Raw genomic sequence first — 23986 nt, forward strand, 5'->3', positions numbered from 1 at the left:
CTTCTACATAGAGATTTTAGCAAAGTATTGCATGAATTGATACTTATATTACATACATTGTTCTCAAAAATTGAGAATACCAAACATATGTTAAGAGACAAATATATTTCTAAAACCTAAACCAGGGAAGGAGAAAACAAAGAGACCTATTTTTTTATCAGTTTTCAGGGAATCTAATTATTCTTAAATTATCTTTCCTTGACCCGTCTTCTAGCTCAGATGTGTTTTTAAATTTTGTTTTTTATTTATTTCATTTTTGCCCATTTTAAACATCTTTTGATTTTATGCTCATATTTCTTACTGTCTCAAAAGAGTTATTAATTTCTGTTTGGTCTACTCTAGTTTTCAGGGATCCTACTTCTTGAGTAAGGTAACCTGTTTGTCTTCTAAGCTTTTTATTAATTCTTCCAATTTTCCCTCAAGAGTTTTTATTTCTTTTTCAAAAATGCATTTTTATTGATAACTTTATTTTTTACAGAACTAAAATTTTCCCCAGTATTCCTCCCCCTATCCCTCCCAGAGAACCATTTCATATAACACATGAAATATACCATACCTATAAATCTCCCACCTCTGCCAAAGGGTAGATTCTTACATCTCATATTTGGAGCCATGCTTGTTCTTGATAATTTTGCAACATTTACTTTGGTAGTTTTTTAGTTGTTCTTTTCCTTTCAAAATGTTGTAGGCTATACACACACATGTGTGTGTGTGTCTGTGCATATCTATGTGTATGTATGCATTATATATTGTGTTCTAGGATCTTTATTTTTTATTAGTTCTTGTAAATCTTTCTGTACTTCTCTATATTCATCATACTCATTGTTTCTTATAACATAGTAATATTTTATTACATTCATGTGCCATCATTTATTTAGCCATTCCTCAAATGATCATCTACTTTCTTTCCAATTCTTTGCTATCACAAAAGTACTGCTATAAATAATTTTACATACTTTGGAATTCTTTCTTATCAATGGCCTCCTTGGGGTATATAGACTTTTTAATGGAATCTCTGGGTCAAAGGACATGGGTATTTTAGTCACATTATTTGCATGATTCCAAATGTCTTTTCAAAATGGTTGTGCCGATTTAGAGATTTTCCTTTTGAGTCTCTGTTTCCAGTTATTATGGAGTTAAATTTACAACCATTTTATACTGGCTTGTCTGTTTTATTTATTCATCTCTCCAGCTTTAATTCCTATAGTGGGACTTTGTGTCAGGGCAAGACTCTATGTGCTGCTGCCCTTTCGGATGAGGTTGTTGGCTTTGCTTGGTCTTGTACCAGGGTCCTCGGGTTTCTTCCACTGAACCCTTTCTCATAGAGTTAAGTCCCCTGGATCTTAGAGGTCCAGAGTGCTGAATCTTCAGATGCCCTCTCTAATATCTCATAGCTGCTAAGCCTGAGATATCTGCTCTGAGGACTGACTTCTGTAATGTCATTACATTAGTTGTCACCCACTTCTTCCCAAGAAAGGTTTCCACCCCTTCTTGGGACTTTCTAATGATTGTGGAGTATTCTCAGGAAAGCATATGACCCAGAGTCTTATAGACCACACTTCTCCTTTCTCTCCTTGCACTAGAAGAAGCTTGAATTTCTGGCTGACTTTCTATGCAGTTCTGCAGTGAAATATGTCATTTACTATTATTTCCCACTGGGTTTTTTGATCATCATTTGATTTGGTACAAACTTCAGGGATCTGGTATGAAGAAGCTGGACAGCTTGCTTCATTCATCAACTAGACCTATCTCACTAATGAATATTTAAAAGGCTCATATAAAATCCTAGCAAAAAAAATTGTAGCAATATATCTTAAAAATCACTATGACTAGGTTGGATGGATAGAAGGGATGGAAGGATGGTTCCATGCTAAACAAAAAATTAACATAAGTAATCAAATTTAAAACAAAAACATCCCAAACCACAAGACTATATTAACAGATTTTAAAAGTCTCTGACAAAGTATGACACTTGTATGTCAAGCCAAAAGCTAGCACTATTTGTGATAGGGAAATGCTAGAATCTTTCTCAACATATACAGGGAAAAGGTAGGGATACTCTTTTCCCCACATTTGTAATAAAACAAAAGAAATAAAGGCCATTCATGTAGACAAGTAGGAGATATCGTTAAACTTAGTTGCTTACTATATTAGAGTTAACTTAGAAATCTCAGAGAATGAACAAAGCAAGTGATTTTACAAAAATAGTAGCTTCTGTAATGTAGCATGATATAAGATAAATACATAATAATCAACAGAATTTCTAAATAATAAAATTTAGAAGGAAATAAAAGAGAATTTCTGTTCAAAATAACTACAAAGACCATCAAATAGATAGGAGATATTTTACTGATGCACACTGAAAATATAAAGATAATATGTTCTTTAAGGAAAAAGGGAAAGATTTAAATAACTGAAGAGATATTTACTGCTCATGGTTTGATCATACCAATATAATGGTGCTAGTGAAATTAATTTACAGGTTTAGTGCTATATCGACTAAACAACAAAGCTGGTACTTTAACAGAGCTATACAAATAAGAAAATTCATTTGGAGAAATAAGAAGTCTTGAATATCAAGGGAAATAATGCAAAAGAGTAAGCCTAAAAAGGGAATAGACTAGGGGGCAGCTAGGTGGCGCAGTGGATAAAGCACGGGCCCTGGATTCAGGAGGACCTGAGTTCAAATCAGGCCTCAGACACTTGACACTAGCTGTGTGACCCTGGGCAAGTCACTTAACCCCCATTGCCCCAGAAAAAAAATACAAAAACAAAAGGGAAAAGACTTATAAGTCTTAGATTGCATTGTTGTTGTTCAGTCATTTCAGTTGTGTCTGATTCTTTGTGACCCCATTTGAGGTTTTCTTGGCAAAGACACTGAAGTAGTTTGCCATGTCCTTCTCCATCTCATTTTACAGATGAGAAAACTGAGAGTTAAGTGACTTACCTAGGGTTACACAGCTAGTAAGTGTCTGAGGCTGGATTTGAACTCCTGGAAGATTAATCTTCTAATTCTACACCCAGTGCTTTATCCACCGAAGCACCTAGCTGCCCTCAAATTATATTAGAAAGCAGTAATCAACAATACTTTTTTTGGTGCTGACTGAAAAATAGAAAAGTTGATCTATGAAACAGACTAAAGGGCCTACAGATATTATCTCAATTTATCCCTGGGAATCAAGTGCTATTATTATCCCCATTTACTGATGAGGAAATGAGGCAAAAAGAGGCTAAGTAACTTACCCCGAGTCTTACATATAATAAGTCTCTGAGTGCCTACTTACCTTTCTATCTATTGTGTCACCTAGCTGCCTATGATAAGGAAGACTAGATAGGGAAAAATCAGAAATAACTGAACTCAACTTAGTGTTTAATAAGCTCAAAATCATGAATTCCTTGTATAAAGAATTTCCTATTTGACATTAATTATCAAAGAAAACTAAAAATCAGGCCTAAGATTTTATGATGTTAAGATCCTGAGGCAGAGAGGGAAGAGTTATAAGTAAGCATTGTGATGTAGCTGCCAAAGAAAGCTAAGGCAATCTTGGTGTGCGCCAAGAGGAACAACTTCAAAGAACAGGGAGGTGATGGTCATACTCTAGACTCTGTTGTCTAGTCTGAAATCTTGCGCTGAGATCTTCCCTCTCCTGTTTGGGAAAGACACAGATTAGTTAAAGGACATCCAGAGGAGAGCAATCAGAATGGCAAAGGACTCCGAGTCCATGCCTTATGATGATCCACTGAATGAACCAGGAACACTGAATCTAGAGAACAGATGATTGGGGGGGGGGGTAGCTATTTCTAAGTACTCAAAAGGCTGCCATGTGAAAAGGGGATTAGATTTGTGTGTGTGTGTGTGTGTGTGTATCTATATATATATATATTGTTTAAAATTAGGATTGGTTTGGATTAGATGATTGTTTAGGTACCCTCTGGCTCTGAAAAGTTCGTGACTGTGTAAACCAGCACTGGAGAAGACACAGTAGATGAGAGGAGAGAGGCTAAGAAGGATTGGTACCAGGAAGGAGTGATGTCAAAGAATTCAAGAGTACTATCTCCTGATAGCAGAGTCATCACTAAAGAAGATATACAAGGCCTTTGAGTCCAGGTGACTATGATTTACAGGGCACAGACAGCACTTTCAGACCCTTGGTAGCTACTGAGCTTAGCACCTGGCCAGCAGGAAAAATTAATTAAAATGGGAATTTAGAGGATGCTGACTCTGAATTAGTCCTCTCCCAACCCAGGCCCACTTTCAGAATGTCCTGGATGCCTGAAATCATCTTTGCTGCACCTGCATCTCTCTCTCTGCACTTCCCTCACTCCAAAGGAATTGAGCATTGATTTTACTGTTGTTACCCAAGTTGCATGTCCTACCACTTGCTAAATGGACCCCTCAAAAAAACTGCCAGTGATGTCTATAAAGGAAAATACCTAAGAAGAGAAGGTGATACACAGTGTCAAATTCTGCAAAAAGCTATAATCATTAAAAAAATTATATGAGATAAGAAAATAGAGTGATTGAACAATGGAAAAATTTAGGTGTGCATCATATAGAAGCAAATGAGCATAGTAACCTAGTGTTTGATAAATCCCAAATGCCAGTTATTGGGGCAAGCACTCATTATTTGACAAAACTATTGGGAAAACTCGAAGTAAATAAATTAGGCATAGAGCAACTTCTCACACTATATACCAACATAAGCTCAAAATGGGTACATGATTTAGATATGAAGGGTAATATCATAAGCAAATAAGGGGAATATGAAAAAAATCACCTGTCAGATCTATGAATAGAGAAAGATTTCATGTTCAAACAAGAGATAAAGGGGTTCATAGGAAATAAAATGGATAATTTTGATAACATAATTTAAAAGGTTTTGCACAAATAAAAGCAATGTAGCTTTTGGGGCGGGGGTAATAAGAAACTGGGAAATTTTCTTTTTGGCAAGTTCCTCTGATAAAGGTCTCACTTCTAAACCAAGTCAGGAACTGGGCAAAATTCATAAGAATACAACCATTCTCCACTTGATAAATGGTCATGGGTAATGAACAGTTTTCAGAAGAAGGAATCAAAGCTATCAATATCCATATGAAAAAGTACCCTTAATCACATATAATTAGAGAAATGCAAATTAAAACAACTCTGAAGTATCGTTATCTCAAACCTATAATTCTGGTTAAGATTATATAAAAGGAAAGGGACAAATTCAGGGATGCAGGAAAATAAATTAACCAATATACTCCCAGCAGGGCTGTGAATTCATTTGACCATTGTATAAACCAATTTGGAAGTATAATCCAAAAACTATTAAACTTGGTACACCCACTGACCCAGTAATACTGCAACTAAGTCTATGTCAAAGAGATCAAAGAAAGAGGAAAAGGACCCATATGTACACAAATATTTATAGCAGCCCTTTTTATGGTGGCAAAGAATTAGAAACTGAGGGGATGCCCATTAATTGGGGAATGTCTAAAGAAGTTATGGTATATGAATGTTATGAATATGAATATGAGTCATAAAAAATGATGAAGGAGATGGTTTCAGAAAAACTTGAGAAGACTTAAATGAACTGATCCAAAGTAAAGTAAGCAGAACCAGAACAATTTACACAGTAAAGCAATTGTAAAGATAATCATCTGTGAAAGATTTAGCAACTCTGATCATCATAATGACCCACCAGAATTCCAAAGGACTCATGATGAAAAATACAATTCAGCTCCAGATAGAAAACTGACAGACTCAGTGCAGAATGAAGCATATCTTTTTCTCTTTTTTTCTTTCTTTTTTCCCCCAGAACATGGATAATGGGAAATCCATGGAAATTTGTTTTGCATGACTATATTTGGAAAGTGTATCGTATTTTTTTTTTTGCCTTCTCAATGGGAGGGGTGAAGGGAGTGAGAATTTGGAACTGAAAGAAAAATAAAATAAAATGTTTCTTTTAAATCTGCCAAAAAGGCCAAGGAAGAATGAAGGATGAAAAAGGTTATTGCTACTGAAAGATCAGTTTCAAAAGAGTGGTGGGCACCTCCATTGTGCTACCACACTATAGAACTGTGTAATGATAAAGGAAAATATCTTACGCTCTTCTTCCTGGTCACTTTGGGTAGCTTTGGGCAGGAAGAAAATCTCATGGAAACATTCTTCAGGTTCCTGACGACAGTGGCCCACTTGGAATGTCTTTCAGTGATGTTCTCGTGATCACCGATATTCCAGGCAAGGTTACCTCGACTGTTTGCTCCTTGCAGATCCAGAATTTGAGGTTTAGGATGCCTAAAAGAAAAAAGGCAATGGGTCAACTCTGAAAGGGAAAGGATCTTGGAAATAGTCACTAGGTAACAAAATTCAGAGTCCTCTGTATTTCTTTTTTGACATAAAAGAAGTCCACTTTTTGCCAATAAGTTTAGAAAACTTCACTATGCAATATCCCAACCATTTGTGAGGCTCTTTCTTCCAGACCACTGGAAGGAAGTGGGGAAATTGAGTCTAAATAAGGTCACTGAGTGAAAGAGGTCCAAGAGTGCCCAAGGCCTTGCTGCATGGGTGAGTGAGTAGTATAGGAAGCTCTCCTAATGCTGCTTATATTCTTATCTCCTTCAAGTAGATCCCATGCATGCATGCTCTGTGGCTCGCCTCCTTCATAGTCCTTCTACCAAGAACTCACCTTGGACACTTACTAGTTGTATGACTCTGGTCAAATCACCAACCTTAAGCTAGATGACCTGCACAGTTCTTTTCACTTTAAAATCTATGATCTTAGAAGCTGCTCCAGCTTTTGCTCCAACCTTAGGAAGGATCCCCCTCCCAAGATCCTCTGGCTCTTTCCTCAGGGTTTCACAGCCCCTGCAGCACCCTAGGAAAAGGACTGTCTCCATCATGCTACCTCAAAGATACCTTTTAACTCTAAACGCCTCTGATCCTCTGACTTCAGCCTTCCCTACTTTAATCTCTAAGGCCTAGGGAGGTATATCCAGCCATTAAGGGCAAGAAGGCCTCAGAGGACAGATTCTTTACCATTTCTGAGGAGCTAATGTTTGGTTTTCTAAAATGACTGGAGGGGCAGCTAGGTGGCACAGTGGATAAAGCACTGGCTCTAGATTCAGGAGGACCTGAGTTCAAATCTGGACTCAGACACTTGACACTTACTAGCTGTGTGACCCTGTGCAACTCACTTAACCCTCATTGCCCTGCAAAAAGGAAAAAAAAAAAAGAACTTAAAATGTAACCAAAAAATTTTTTTAATTAAAAAAAAAAGATGACTGGAAAACCCAATGGTTTCCTCACTGAAAGTTCCCTGACCTGGCTTTCACTTGTTAATCCCACACTAAAGATTCCCCTATCATGCCAGGCAGGGAGAGAGCAAGTGAAACAAGGGCAAAATGGGCAGTCACCCTGAATGCTCCAAGCTTCAGGAATGTCATTACAAACTGCATCGTGAAAAACTGTTCTTCATTGGAGAAAGCCCCTTGAATTGTGCTTTACATGGACCCACTTGTTCTTTATCTGTATCAAGGTGTGAAACAAGAATCTCCTCTCCTCACATCGACTTTCTTCCCAGAGTAGGAAATCTAAGGTCTCAGAATTGTGGGCAACAATATATGGCAGGTCTGCATGAGTAAGCATTGCTAAAAGATAGGCTTCCACAATCATCCTGCTTCTATTCTGCCATTCCTTCTCCTTCCTGTCTTTCCTAGCTGCTATTTCTCCTCTTATTCCTACCTCAATTCTTATTCTTCTCTTTTTCTTTCCACTGTGGGAAAATGAAAAGTATGGCTTCTAGCCCCCAATTGCTGAGTTCTAGTTTATTGTATGCATTTTTCTATTTGCAAGTATGGGTTATTACCTATTGGTATCTCAAAAAAAATAAGTGTAGAAAGTTAGAATTGGCAGAGTAGCTAGGTAAAGAGTGATGTAGTGGACATGGAATCAGAAAAAAACTGAGTTCAAATTCTCCCTTAAATGCTTATTAGTTGGGAGATTCTGGGCAAGTTAACCTCTCTGGACCTCGGTTTCCTTAACATTTAATCTCTCTGGGCCTCAATTTTGTTGTCCATAAAATAAGGAATATAAAATTAGGAATAGATGACCTCTAAGGCAGAGGATTTAAAGGTCTGGGTTTTGTTTTATTTTGTTGTTTGTTTTGTTTTTCATTTTTATATGCCCAACTGCAAACACAGTGCCTGACACATAATTAGGCACTTGATAAATGATAGTGAAACATTTGGTGAATTGAATTATTCATTTTTGTGCTCCTTCAGTATCATGTAGTTTTGAGTAGCAGTAGTAGTAGTAGTGGTGGTGGTGGTATTGGTATCATTTGTAGTGGTAGGAGGAAAAAGAGGAGGAAGATTATTGATTAACTAAACATTGAGGTTTGCAAAGTACTTTATATACATTATCTCATTTGATGGGAGGTATGGTAGTAAAATGAGAAAAGCACATGCTCTGATAACAGATGACCTGTGTTAAAATCCTACCTCTGATAGTTTCTTCCTGTGTGACCTTGAACAAGTCACTTAGTTTCCAAGGGCCTTAGTTTCCTTACCTGTAAATTGAGAGAATTGGACTAGATGGTTGCTATGGTCCTTTCCAACTCTAAATCTCTGATTCTGGGATCTCTTTAATAATCCTATGAATTAGAGACCACAGGTACTTTTTAATCCCTGTAAGGTAAAGGGAACTCATTTATTATTGTTTAACTGAAAAGTGGCAGAGGCAAAATTCAACAAGCCAGGTATCTTCAGGCATGCTGGGGTACTCAATAAATGCTCATTGAATGAAAACATAAATTAAATTATAAGGAATATGAAAAGATTCCCTCTCAAAGAGTTTGCAAAGAAAAGGGGAAGCAAAACTTAACTTTTGATTTTTAAAAACAACAAAAGTAGGGGGCAGCCAGGTAGCGCAGTGGGTAAAACACTGGCCTTGGATTCAGGAGGACCTGAGTTCAAATTCAGCTTCAGACACTTGACACTTACTAGCTGTGTGACTCTGGGCAAGTCACTTAACCCTCATTGCCCCACAATCAATCAATCAATCAATCAATAAAAATAAAATAAAATAAAAACAACAAAATCATGTAATGTTCCTGGGTCCCACCTACTGAATATGCACAAACTTTGATTCAAATCATGGATAGTTTTAATGTTAATTTATGTGCCTTGCCTCACTCATCCCTACCTTGTCCCCAAAGTGGGAACTTCTACATATTAATTCAGTTGCTCACTATGAGAACAGACTCAGACAGGGAACAGAAAACACTTAATTAGGACAAAAATTAATATGAAGGCAATGGAAAGAATATCAGTCAGATTCTCAAAGGAGTACACTGTTACTCCTGTTCTTTGGAGTAATTTGGAACTTTCCCTCTTCCAAATACACAGCTCTGGTGATGCAAGCACAGTGTCCGTCTCTTAGTTACCAGACAATGTTCCTGGATGGTCCTGTAGTTGAAGATTTCAGTGAAGGATGAGTTTACGTCTACCACTGCCTGCTGCATTACTGCCATTCTTGTGTCCATCCATTCTCACTGTGGCCTTCCTCTCTCCTAGGCATCCCTAATTTGCTTAATTCTGGTGCTACAAATTATCACCACCATATCTATGCTGAGTGTGATGAAACCTCTGGCTATTTCACTGGAAAGAGAATGAAAACATCCCTACTAAGCCCTGATTTGAAATTCTTTCCAGCCATCTCACTGAGAGCAAAAATGGCCCTTCTCCCTCCCTACCTCATCTCCCAAATGCCTGTGCACCAAATCTCTTTTGCTAGTGTTAGTAAGGGAGGGGAGAAGGCATGGAGTCCAGGCTGGTCCCATGTTCTGAGGAAGTGCCAGCTCCAATAGTAAGCCACCTTTAATAGTAAACACTGAGCAGTACAATGACAAATCCCAGTTCTAGAATACCAGGGGTAAAGCATATCACAAACTGCCTGTGAGGTAATAAGCTCAAGATGCAGAATGAAACCTATTTTTGGAAATGGCTAAGGTGGAGATCTCTTTATGCTTGGCCGTGCATACTTGATACATGGTTTTTGTTTTCCTTTCTTTTAAAAAGAAATAAATTTATTATTGCATTTAATTTTTTTTGATTTCCAAATTCTCTCCCTCCCCCACCCACTGAGAAAGTAAGAAATGTGATATCAATTATACATGTGAAATCATGCAAAACATATTTCCATTTTAGCCATGTTACCAAAAAAAGGCAAGAGGAAAAAAGAAAGTGAAAAAAATATGCTTCAATCTGCACTCAAAAGTTCAGCAGTTCTCTCTCTGGAGATGGATAGCATTTTTCATCATAAGTCATATTTTTCTTTCACTTGTTAAGAAGAATAGGTAGGGGGCAGCTAGGTCTCACAGTGAATAAAGTACCAGCCCTGGATTCAGGAGGACCTGTGTTCAGATCTGGCCTCAGACACTTGACACTTACTAGCTGTGTGACTCTGGGTAAGTCACTTAACCCTCATTGCCCCACAAAAAAAAAATAGGTAGGAGAAACAAAAGAACTAGAAGTCATCAAGGGAAGGAAGGAAGGAGAAAAGGAGAGGAGAGAAGGAGGGTAGGAAAGAAGGAAGGAAGAAAGGAAGGGAGGGAGGGAGGGAGGGAGGGAGGGAAAGAAGGAGGATTAATTAAGCATTATAAAAATGAACAGGAGAGCTCAAAATTATGTCCAGGAGAAACACAGACAAGCAGGCAAGATTTAAAAATAACTTGTTGAATGTCTTGTGTACTGGTAGGGAGAAGCAACCTGTATATAGAGTAGCTTCACATATGCAATTTTCTTTTTCTGTTCTGCATTGTATATGGAAATACTCATCCTATTCGGAGTTTAATTTCAGAATAAAACATTTTTTAAAAAATAGAAAACATAGAAAGTAAAGCTTCCTGAATTAAGGGAAATAGTGCTGAATGGACAACTTTTAGTCAAATTTTCTTCACTACACAAACTAGGAATTCCCAAGTCAACTCATTTTCATAAAAAAACTTTTTTTCATTAACCTGAGGAAGAAAATTGCAGTGAGAAGGCTCCAGGAGTCTGACAGAATTTATTGCTGTACCTATATAACCTTAGTTCACTGCTTATTACTTTAAAAACATGTCCTTTAAATCAACTCCTTTAAATAAAACAACCTAAAAGATGGAACCACAATGACAGAGTACATGAAGCATTCCAGCCAAACTCTCCTAACATTCCTTTCCCAAATAACTTTAAAATCCTGCATCAAATTGATTCTTTAGTGGCAGAGCCAACAAAAGGTCAGAATGAGATTTTTCCAGCCCAAGACAATTAAGGATGTCTGAAAGAGAGACAACACTGGGGTGGGGGCTAGCCTGGAGCACAGGCAGCAACACCAGCAGTGGGGCCTGGAAGTCGGTGACAGCAATAGCAGCTTCAGGAGCTCTCAGACCAAAGATGGTGAGGGGATTGTACAACAGGTCAAAAAGAGATTACAGGGACCCTTGTGCTAATGCCTCTTGTTTCAAAGGAATAGTATCAGAGCACAGACCAGGAGAACAATGACCACATCTGTTACCAGATAACATCAAATCAGAAGCAACAAAATTACAGAGACTCCCAAAAGTAACTGTGAAAAAAGCAGCTCAAAAGAGCATGAAGCTTAGGACTGTCCTTCCTACCTTTATCATTTGAGGATAGCCTAACTCTAACAAATTTCAAAATCAAGAAATAGGCTGGGAAAATAGGCAAACAACAAAAAGATCCTGCATATAAAAATCTATTATAGTGACAGGGAAGATAAAGATATAAACTCAGAAGAAGACAATATTGTGAAAAGAGATATAAGCTAAGCTCAGAAAAAAACTGCAGATTAGACACAAGCCTAATAAGAATTCCTGGAGTATTAAAGAAAGAACAAAAAAGAAATATATTTTTTTTAATCAAAAAAGAGTGGCAGAGAAAAACTGGGAAAATAAATGAGAACATTGCAAGAAAATTATGAAAAGATAATTAACAGCTTGGTAAAATAGGCAAATAGCCAAAATAGCTTTAAAAATGTTGAAAAGAATAATATCTTTAAAAAACTGAATTGGATAAATGGTAAAAGCTTACTGAAGAAAATAATTCCTTAAAAATTAGAACTGGGAAACTGGAAGCTAATGATTCCATGAAAATGCAAGAAACAATAAAGCAAAGTCAAGAGAATGAAAAAAATAGAAGAAAATGTGAAATATCATCAGAAGAATAAGTGACCTGGAAAACAGATTGAGGGGAGAGAATTTTAAAATTATTAAACTACCCAAAAAAGAAATTCAATGAGGAAAAATAGACAATGAGGAAAAATTCTATCACTCTTAGCAGAGGATATGATATACTTAGAGAACACTAAAGAATCAACTAAAAAGCTAGTTTAAACAATTAACTTTAGTGAAGTTGTAGGATATAAAATAAACCCAGATAAATCATCAGCACTTCCATATACTATCAACAAAATCCAGCAGGAAGAGCTAGAAAGAAATTCTACTTAAAATAACTGGAGGGTGGGGCAGCTAGGTGGCACAGTGGATACAACTCAGGAGGACCTGAGTTCAAATCCAGCCTCAGACACTTAACACTTACCAGCTGTGTGACCCTGGGCAAGTCACTTAACCCCAATTGCCTTACCAAAAAAATAAAATAAAATAAAAACAAATTTAAAAAAATAACTGGAGGGGGTAGCTAGGTGGCGTGGTGAATAAAGCACCAGCCCTGGATTCAGGAGGACCTGAGTTCAAATCCAACCTCAGACATTTGACACTTACTAGCTGTGTGGTCCTGCACAAGTCACTTAACCCTCATTGCCTCTCAAAAAAACCCAACAAACAAACCAACAACAACAACAACAACAACAAAACAAACAAATAAAATAACTGGAGACAGTATAAAATACTTGGGAGTCTACTGCCAAGTTAAAGCTGTGAGTGTTATGAATACAATTACAAAATACTTTTCACATAAATAAAGACAGATCTATACAAGTGGAGAAATATTAATTACTTATGGCAGGTTGAGCCAATATAAAAAAATTAACAAATCTACCTAAATTGATTTATTCATTCAGTGCTATACTAAGCAAATTACCAAAGAACTATTTTATAGAACTAGAAAAAAATATTAGCAAAATTCATCTGGGAAAATAAAAGTTCAAAAATATCAAAGGAGGGGGTAATGGATAAAGCACCGGACCTGGATTCAGGAGGACCTGAGCTTAAATCCTACCTCAGACACATGACATGTACTAGCTGTGTGACCCTGGACAAGTCACTTAACCCAAATTGCCTGCCCCCTCCCCCCAAAAATATCAAAGGAACCAATCTGGTAGAAACTAGACATAGATCAACATTTTATACTGCATACCAAAATAAGGCCAAAATGGGTACATGATTTAGACCTAAAGGATGATATCATAAGCAAATTGGGAGAGCATGGAAAAAATTGTCTGTCAATCTTTAAGGGAAGAGTTTATGAACAAAGAAGAGAAAGCAGGAAAATGGACAACTTTGATTACATAAAATTTAAAGGCTTTTCCACAGACAAAACTGATGCAGCCAAAATTAGAATGACATGAGGAAACTGGGAGGAAAATTTTTATGCCAACTTTTGCTAATAAAAGCCTCATCTCTCACATATAGGGAATGAAAGCAGATTTATTAAAAAAAAAAATAAGAGCCATTCCCCAATTGATAAACAGTCAAATCTTGAATAAGCAGTTTTCAGAAGAAATCAAAGCTATCAATAGTCATATTAAAAAAAAATGCTCTAAATCACTACTGATTAGAAAAATGCAAATTTAAACAATTCTGAGGTACCACCTCACACTTACAAGATTGGCTAACATGATAGAAAAGGAAAATGACAAATGCTGGAGGGGGTACACTAATACACTGTTGGCGAAATTGTCCGTTGGTCCAACCATTCTGGAGAACAATTTGGAACTATGCCCAAAAGGCTATAAAACTGTGTATACCCTTTCACCCAGCAATATCAATACTAGGTCTGTATCCCAAAGGGATCAAAGGAAAAGGACCTATATGTACAAAAACTTGTGGCAGTTTTTTGTAATGGCAAAGACTTGGAAACTGAGGAGAAGCCCATCAACTGGGAAATGACTGAACAAATTGTGGTATATGCTCATGATGGAATACTATTGTGCTATAAAAAAAAAATAAGTGGGAAAATTTCAGAAAAGCCTGGAAAGACTTATTTGACTGATGCAAAGTAAAGTGACCAGAACCAGGAGGACATTATCCACAGTAACAACAATAATATAACAATAATCAATGGTGAAAGACTTAGCTACTCTGATAAATACAATGATCTGAGACAATTCCAAAGGACTCACAATGAAAAATGCTATCCACTAGACTTGGCTCTTCTCAGCAGTGCAATGATCCAAAACAGTTTCAAAAAACTCATGATGGAAAATGTTCTCAACATCCAGAAAAAAGAACTGTGAATTATGAATGCAGATTGAAGCATACTGTTTCTACTTTTGGACTGTTTTTTTTTTCTTTCTTGTTTGTGGTTTTTCCTTTGTGCCCTGATTCTCCTTTCACAAGATGACTAATGTAGAAATATGTTTAATGTGATTGTACAAAGTAACAGTGAAGAGGCAGATAAGAAGGATTAACCTGGAGACACCCACCCTGCCTACAGATGAACTGATGTTTTTTAAAAAAATGGTATATTATAACATGTCAGGCCACATGAGAAGGAGATAAGGGAGCAGGGGGATAGAGAGGAGTGAGTGGTGTGTCAGGATCAAGTCAAGGGCTAGCAATGAGGGGAAAGTGACCAACATGGTCTCAGAAAGAGAACAACCTATAGTTGAAAAGAGATGAACTATAAAGGGAGATGGAGACTTTACACTAGGTGTGACCTGGGGAATTTGGCGCATGAAAAATCCACTCATCCTAAATTGTGGGTGGGGGAACCTCTGGGGGCAGCCGGCACCTAGGGGAGTATGAAAGCATGGACACAGAAAAGAAATATTGAGATGAATATGGGGGGGAAGGTACATCTAGGGGGGGAGGTATAGATTATTGGGTGGGGTTCCTAGTCAGGGACATGGTGAGAAAGGAACCCTAACACAGGGCAGTGTCCTCTCTGAGTAACTGACACTGTTCTCTGACTAAGGCAAAATAGAAAAGGAGCATCCATGGAGCAAGTCTTCCAAGGCCGTGGATGAAGGAAACTTAGAATGGAGACTTTAGAAGCTTTGATTGCATGAGAAAATGGAGGTAATTATATGGGCCATGTATAAGAAAGTCAGAGTCTAGAGTAGACAGAAAGAGGAGGTTAATAATGGAGAGAGAGAGAGAGAAAGAGGGAGGGAAATCTTTTTCGGGAAAGGGCACAAAAAAATGAAATTTAGAAAACTAATAAGTAGGATTAATCAAAGGGGAAGAGAGGAAAGAAGAATCTCTACTTGATTAACAGAGAAAAAAAGTAGGAGGAAGTTATATAACCAGATAAAAGTACAGGAGAAAAGGGTACTAATGAACAAAACCCCAAAGGCAAAGAGGTAACAAACAAGAAAAGGGTCAGAAAAGAGACAGTGGGTCACCTTGAAAAAAGATTAAAGTAAACTGAAGGAACATAATACTGGTTTTACAGAAGAACAGGGAAAATAGCATAACTTGGGGAAAACAATATTAGAAACAGATGGAAGAAATATAAACCTACTCATAACTTTAAATGTAAATGGATTAAATAATTAAATAAAATGAAACAGTGACATACACATAAAAAAACCAAAGACATACACAAAATAAAACTAGGGGAATGGAAAAAAATTACTACGCATCAAGTAAATCAAAAAAAGTAGGATTTGCAATAATGCTATCTGACAAAGCAAAAATATTCCAAAAGCAAAAATGGATAATAAGCAAGGAAACTATATTATGCTGAAAGGATAGAAAACAAACATCACTAATAAAATACAAATACCTTAGCATCCAGATTCATAAGGGAAATGTTATGTGAGCTTCAAGATAATATAAGTAGTAACACAATCATGAGAGGAGATTTCAATATCCCTCTCTCAGTTTGGACAAATCTCTAACAGAAAGACAAACAAAGGGAACTGAACAAACTGCTGGAGAAATTAGAATGAAAAATCTTATGGAATCTTCTAAATAGGACAGCAAGAGAACACACATATTTCTTAATACTACATGGAACTTTCACAAAAATTGACCATGTACTAGCCCAGAGGGTTTATTGTTACACCTAATTCTTATTGCATAGTAGTAATTCCATTATCATCATATAAAATAGTGTTTTTTTCATCCATTTCCTAATGGATGGACACCCACTTTTATTTCTAGATATTTACTCAAAGAGGGCTATTATGAACCTTCTGGTACACACTAGGCTTTTGTTCCTGTTGTTGACCTCCCTTGGGTATATGTCCTATGGGGGGATTGATAGATCAAAAGGCATAGACAGTTTAGTCACTTTTTGTGCATGATTCCAAGTCGTCCAGGATACTTGGACCCCTCAGCAGCACCACTAATAATAGGGCATCCTGACTTCCCTCAGCCATTCCAACATTAACTCTTCCCATCTGTTGTCACTTTGCCATTTTGAACGGAGGGGGTAAAAAAATTTTAGAGTTGCTTTAAGTTGGATTTCTCCTGTGACATGAAGCACACTTTCTTTTAAAAAAAAATTCCCCCAATTACACTTTAAAAACATTTTTTTAAGTTTTGAGTTCCAAATTTTATTCTTCCCTTCTTCCTCTGAGATGATAAGCAATCAGATATTTTATACATGTGAAATTATGGGGAAAATTTCCATATTAGTCATTATTTACAAGATTCAAATACAAGAAAAAAAAGAAAGTGAGAAATGACATGTCTGTATTCAAACAATATTAATTCTTTCTCTGGAGATAGAAAGTATGCTTCATCATTAGTCCTTTGGGATTGTCTTGGATCATTGTATTACTAAGAATAGCTAAATCATTCACAGTTCTTCATCGTACACTATTGCTGTTACTGTATACAATGTTCTCCTGGTTTGGTTCACTTCACTTTGAATCAATTCATATAAGTCTTTCCAGGTTTTAATATGAAGCATATTTTCATGTGGTCTTCAAATTAATATTTTTCACTGAATTGACCAGAAGAATTTACTTTTCTGGAGCTATGGGCTCCAGCTCCACAGGCTAGGTCTATTCCTAACAAAAGATTTAAAAAATAATAGCAATATATGTGTTCTGTTTCAGGTACTAATACATTCTCCTGAGCTCCCACTGATTGATAGCCCTGATGATATATGTAATAATTCCTATTCTTCTTGGGACAGAAATAATTTTTTTCAAAGTCAACAAAGGCTTAACTGTTTGTGTAAGTTCTTGGGAGATAGTTTGATTGCCTAATGCATACTTCAGAAAAATTTTTTACACTTCCGCAGTCTTGTGGATAGAAATATGTGGAAACTTCCCTCAAGATTTCAGATGCACCCTCTGAGAATGATGTAACTAGTTGGCTCTCAGTAGTTTTCTGAGACAAGTCACATTCAGTATTCTTTATTCATTTCCATTCACCGAGATGGTTCAAAGATTTGGCTGCTTATCTTTCTTTTGTCATAAAAGCATGATTTCCTGTTGCCCTAACAAGCAAGCTACCTTAAGTATTTCACTTTCTTAAGGTTTCATCCATTCTTACTAAAGTACTAAAAGGACATTGATGGCACATGCAAAAATCTGAGACTCATATTTAGACACCTTTTAGCATGCCCTATATACTCTCTGAAAGAGCAAGGTTCCTTTCCCTATTTCTTACTGCTTAGGACACTGGGGATAGGGTGAAGTAGGGGATCCACATATCTCACAGGATTACTGCAAAAAAGTACTTTATAAATTTTAAAGGGACAGAGACATGTGAGTTACTATGAATATGGCTCTTTAAAAATCAATTCAGGGGGCAACTAGGTGGCACAGTGGATAGAACACCAGCCCTGGATTCAGGAGGACCTGAGTTCAAATCCGGCCTCAGACACTTAACACTTACTAGCTGTGTGACTGTGGGCAAGTCACTTAACTCCAAATTGCCTCAAAAAAAAATCAATTCAGGGGGCAGCTAGGTGGCACAGTGGATAGAGCACCAGCCCTGGAGTCAGGAGGACCTGAGCTCAAATCCAACCTCAGACACTTGACACTTACCACCTGTGTGACCCTGGGCAAGTCATTTAACCCCAATTGCCTCACCCCCCAAGACAAATAAATAAAAGAGATAATCAGGGAATCTACATTTTGCTAAAAGGTACCATAAACACATGTAAGTAATATTACAAAAAATTTACTGCAACTTTCTTGATAAAGACCTCTTTTCTCCAATATGTAGACAACTTAGCCAAATGTATTAAAATAAAAGCCATTCCCCAACTGATAAATTGTCAACAGATATGAATAGGCAGCTTTCAGAAGAAGACATCAGAGCTATTTATGGTCCTATGAAAAAATGTTCTAAAGCACTACTAAGTGGTGAAGTGCAAATTAAAACAACTCTAAATTAACACTTCACACCTATTAGTAATGACAAATGCTGGAAGAGATGAGGGGAAAATAGTTACACTAATAAACTGTTGGTGGAGTTGTGAATTGGTCCAACCATTCTAGAGAACAATTTGGAACTGTGCCTAAAGAGCTGTAAAAGTGTGCATCCCCTGTGATTTAGCTATACCACTACTAGGTCTGTACCCCCAAAGAGATCAAAGAAAAAGGGAAAGGATCTATCTGTACAAAAATATTTATTGCAGCTCCTTTTGTGGTGGCAAAGAACTGGAAATTGAGGAGATTCCCATAATTGGGGAATGGCTGAACAAGTTGTGTCATAAGATCATGATGGAATACTATAATGTTATAAGAAGTAATGTGCGAGATAATTTCAGAAAAACGTGTAGTGCAGCTAGGTGGTTCAGGGTAGCTAGGTGGTGCAGTGTATAAAGCACCTGCCCTGGACTTAGGAGGATCTGAGTTCAAATCTGGCCTCAGACACTTGACACTTACTAGCTGTGTGACCCTGGGCAAGTCACTTAACCCTCATTGCCCCACGGGGGAAAAAAAGAGAAAGAAAAACATGTAAGACCTATGTGAACTGATGCAGAGTGAAGTGAACAGAACCAGAGGATTGTTGTGCACAGTAACGGCAGTATAGTAATGATGATCAATTGTGAAAGGAAATTCCAAAGGACTCATGATGAAAAAAGCTATTCACCATAAATCAAAAACAAAACAACAAAAAGCTATCCACCTCCAAAGAACAGATGAACTCTGAGTGCAAAGTGAAGCATGGTTTTCTCACTTTATCTTTCTTGCCTTTTTTATACAATATGGCTAATAAGGAAGTGTTTTGCATGATTTCACATGTATAATTGATATATTGCTTGCTCTCTCATTGAGTGGGGGAAGGATAAGAAGGAGGGAAGAATTTAGAACTCAAAATTTAAGAAAAAAAGAATTATAAATAAATAATGAATATTTTAAAGAAAGAAATGATGGAGGATATAGTTAGAGAAAAACCTGGAAGGATTTCTATGAACTAAGGCATAGAAGGGAGTTGAGCCAGTAGAACAATTTCTACAACGATAACAATATTGTAAAGATAAATAGCTTTGAAAGACTTGGGAACTCTGATCAGTGCAGTGGCCAACCATGATGCCAGAGGAATCATTGACAAAACAGGCCAACCACTTCCTAATAGAGAGGTAAAAAATTAAGGGTATAGGAAGATCTTCACAAAAATAAAATTTAATTTAAAAAATAAAGTTAGGTAGCAATTGTTTAACTTTACAAATAAAACAGAACTTTCTGATGAGCAGAAACAGCATCAAGTATTCAGTGAAAAAGTTAAATACCTATCCCACCAAATGGGATTGGGAAAAAAAAACAACAATTGAAGTCTTTCCATTTGCTAAAGCAGCTGTTCCAGTCCTAAGCTCTGGTTATTTAAAAAAAAAAAATAGTGCTGGAAGTATAACAGCATTTGTGTTTCTTTAAGCAAGAAAATCCCTCTCAAATACCCTCCCTCCCCATTCCCCATACACATACCATTGCTTCTCTCCTAGTGATGTATTGTGTTTGTGGCATCCTTTTACAAGGCTATCTGCATGTGCCATCTGCTTTTCTACCTTGGGCTACTTTTGTTGGGCTTGGAATTGTGGGCCTCTTGTAAGAAACATAGCCACTTGATTGAAGTAACTTGTTAAATACTCTATCCTAGAGTAGAGATTTAAATGTGGTGGGGTAAGGTATCATATGACAGAAAGTGAAAAATTCTTCATTAGTTGGCTAGATTGTCTCCCCAAAGCTCCAGAATGTGAAAAATGCTTTCTTTGCCACTGTGATGTCACAAGCCCTGCACTGGTTGCAATTTATGGGTTCCAGCTGTGTTTCCAATTACACACGCTGTACCCTCCAAACTACGTATGTTTCCCTTTTTTTTGGAAGGAAATCTGCAAGATTTCTGACCAGTGGTTATTGATTTTTAAGTCACAGAATTTCAAAATTTGGAGTAACCTCAGAAGCCATCTTGTTTTACCTACAGCTGAATAAGATTTTGCATAGCACTCCCAATAAATGGTCATATCACTTCTACTGGGAGACCTTCTATGAGAGGAGCTCATGGCTTTCCGAAGGCAGCCCTTAATTGTTAGGCAATTTTTCCATAGCCTTCAGTTTATACCTATTGCTTCTAGTTCTAACCTCTGGGACCAAATAGGACAAATTTATACTGTCCCCCACATGTCAGTACATCAAATGCACAGTCCCATCCCATGGAGTCCAATATTCTTGAGGTCAAACAAACCTAGTTCTTTCAACCAATCCTTTTATGGCATGACTCAAGTTTCTTGGCTATTTAGGCTGCTCTCCTCTAGATTTTCCTGTTTATCAATATTTTTTTCTAAATGTTGGTATAGAGAACTGAACATGCTTGTATGAAATGGTCTCATCAGGGCAAACTATAAGGAGATGATCACCTCCATATTTTTGGAGACTATCTCTCTTAATTCAGCCCCAAATCAAATTAGTTTTGTGGTTGCTATGTCATATTGTTGATTCATTTGAATTTGTATCCCAATAAACCATACCCCCTCCCCAGCCAAGATCTTTTTTTTTTTTTTTTGCAGGCAATGGAAGTTAAGTGACTTGCCCAGGGTCACACAGCTAGTAAGTGTCAAGTGTCTGAGGCCGGATTTGAACTCAGGTAGATACTCCTGAATCCAGGGCCAGTGTGCCACCTAGCTGCCCCACCAAGATCTTTTTTGCAGACAAACTGCTTTCCAATCAACAAGTAAAATTTGTGAAGTCATTTCCTCTTTGAAATGTCAAGTTACGGGTTTTACTTGATTGTAACCATCCTTTTCCCTGAGGACTCATTCCTACTCTTAGCCTCAAGCATGTCAGTGGCCTCAAATCTTACCAGATTTGGAGTGTGTAGCAAATGAACTAAGCAGCTGGGACAGTTTGATCACAGGATCATAGAAAATCAGAATTGCAGGTGGGAGTTCAGTTAGAGTTTGTCCAGTCCAGCACTTTCAGCCTACCTTTCTAATCTTAGGCTTGATTTTTTTCCCCACATACACTATAATCCAGGTAAATTGGACTGTTTGTTATACTTGCACTGCCTGTCCCCAATGCCTGGAATGTTCTTCCTCCTCACTTTTAGCCTTTTAGTTTTCCCAGCTTCCTTCAAGATTTATCTACAATCCCACCTTCTTCAAGTTGACTTTCCCAGTTCAAGGAAAGCAGCATAGCTACTAGTGTCTTCTCCTTCAACGTCACTTTCCATCTTCTATTTATCTTGTACATACTGAGTTATTTACATGTCTCTCCCATTCGAATGTGAGCTCTTTGGAGGCTGGGGTTCTTTTTTGCTTTTTTTCTTGTACCCCTAGCCCTTAGAACAGTACCTGGCACATAGTAAGACATTAATAAATGCTTGTTTAAGGGACTGATGTATGAGGAAAATGAGACCTAGAGAAATTAAGTGTCTAGTCCAAGGTTATACAGGTAGTAAAAGGCACAGTTTGTATTTAAACCTATTTAAAACAATGAGTTCAGGAAGGAGAGGAAGGGAGGGAGGGAGGGAGGGAGGAAGAAATGGTTATTTCTATACCTAGATAAACAGATACATAGATATAGATATTTCCACATACTGCATAAAACATATTCCCAGGCCCCTACAACAATTGTACCTCTCAGAAACAAACCTATGTCTAAAAATGATGCTTTTGCAATAAAATTTGATAAATAAAAGTAGAACTAAGCAATGCTACTCTGCTGAGGAGAACTAAAGTCTACTACCAACTGTTACAGAGATGATTTGAGGGAAGGTTTTTTTATTCACATTCTGGGAAATGTTGCTGACTTTCTACTAGTTAGCAAGTTTTATGCTTTCCTCCCATACCAAGCAAGCAACAGAAGGCAAAACACAAGTCAGCTGCTTGGAAGCAACATTTGGTAAAAGGTTAGGTGGGAGAGGAGGTTGGCACTGCTATTAGCTCAATTGGGTTTGGGGATTACCATTGGATTTAATTTATCCAGGCTGTTCTCCTTCCCTCTCTATGGATAATCCAAAGCTGACGCTGCTTGACTTGTGAGAGGATTAGGTGGGGGAGGCATCATATTTAGGAGACCTGGGATGCTTCTAGCTCTGGAACTAACTTGCTGTGTGGTCTTGGAAAGGACTCTTTGTCAAGATCCCTTCCAGTTCTAATATTCTTTGAAACAATGGACCAAAGCAAGTCAGATGAACAGGATGTTATGGGTACTTGTCCTTTAGAGGGCCACATTATATGCTTTATATTACTAAATATGACTTTTATTCCTGGGAAAATTGATTAAATAATATCTTAATGGTCCCCAATTTTATATATTTTTGATAGGGTCTACTTCATGCCTATGGAGAAATTTTCTTGTCATTTGACCTGTCATATAGCCTACATACCTTAAGATAATATAATGGGGATAGTCATAAAATAACCCCCTAGTCCCTTCTATACTCTTCTCAAAATCTTGGGGCAAGTATCCCCTTTTTTTTTTTTTTTAGTGAGGCAATTGGGGTTAAGTGACTTGCCCAGGGTCACACAGCTAGTAAGTATTAAGTGTCTGAGGCCGGCAAGTATCCCCTTTTAATGGAGATTCTGCAAAAGAAAATGAGAAGATGTAATCAGACAGGTAGGAGAAGAACCAGGAGAGAGCGCTGTCCAACAAAAACCCAGAGAGAAGAGGATGAAGGTGATCAATGGTGGTAAAGGCTGCAAAGCTCAAGGAGGATGAGGATTGGGAAAAGGCCATTAGATTTGGCAATTGTGAAGGCACTGATAACACTAGAGAGAGAAGTTTCCGTTGAATGATGAGGCTGGAACCTAGACTACATAGCTGACTAATATTTGACCTTCCCAAGTGAAGTCCTCCTTGTTTGCTTAGGCTAATAGGAACATTTCTTTTAAAGGCTCACCTGAGAAAGAAATGGAAGTTGGAACACTTTTCAGGTTGTTCTGTCACCAAGAGTGTAATAATGACTTTGCAGAGCATCTACTTCCTTGATTTAGCTATGTCTCTGCATTACTTGATTAGTTGTAATGTAAAAATGAGACAGACAGACACTCTCTTCAGATAGGACCTTGCTCCAGCAATCTCCCCTCTACTCCCACCCCTACTCTATCTCTGTCCCTCTCTACCTCACCTCAGCATTTAATAATTTCCTTTAATTTTTAACATATGCAGAAAATAAGATCTAGGCATATCTTAATATTGTGTTTAAAATGATGAATTAAGTTACAAAAGCAGGCAAGTTTATCTGACTGAAAACAAGTAGCTAGGTTTTAAGATTACAAAGGTATTATCTCAAAAGAACATAGAGCCAATTATTTTAAAGTTGAAATTAATAATTTTTCCTTGGTTATAAAACCTTCAAGTTTCATTGGCAATTCAAACTGTATCTGCCTCTAATTTTAAAATTGCATAATCATG

At 37.3% G+C, this 23986-nt stretch overlaps 1 protein-coding gene across 1 annotated transcript in view; it reads right to left on the minus strand.

Moving 5' to 3' along the window:
* Positions 1-3569: 3569 nt before the first annotated feature.
* The window catches only part of C6H4orf45 (chromosome 6 C4orf45 homolog), a 110789-nt gene continuing 90372 nt past the window's right edge, over positions 3570-23986 (minus strand). Inside the window, exons 4-5 of the mRNA XM_043972292.1 lie at positions 6091-6280; positions 3570-3647 (exon numbers count right to left, since the gene is read on the minus strand). Of these exons, the coding sequence (XP_043828227.1) occupies positions 3570-3647; positions 6091-6280 (268 nt within the window). The remainder of the gene's footprint in view (positions 3648-6090; positions 6281-23986) is intronic.

The sequence above is a fragment of the Dromiciops gliroides genome, chromosome 6, assembly GCF_019393635.1.
Source record: "Dromiciops gliroides isolate mDroGli1 chromosome 6, mDroGli1.pri, whole genome shotgun sequence".
Taxonomy (NCBI): domain Eukaryota; kingdom Metazoa; phylum Chordata; class Mammalia; order Microbiotheria; family Microbiotheriidae; genus Dromiciops; species Dromiciops gliroides.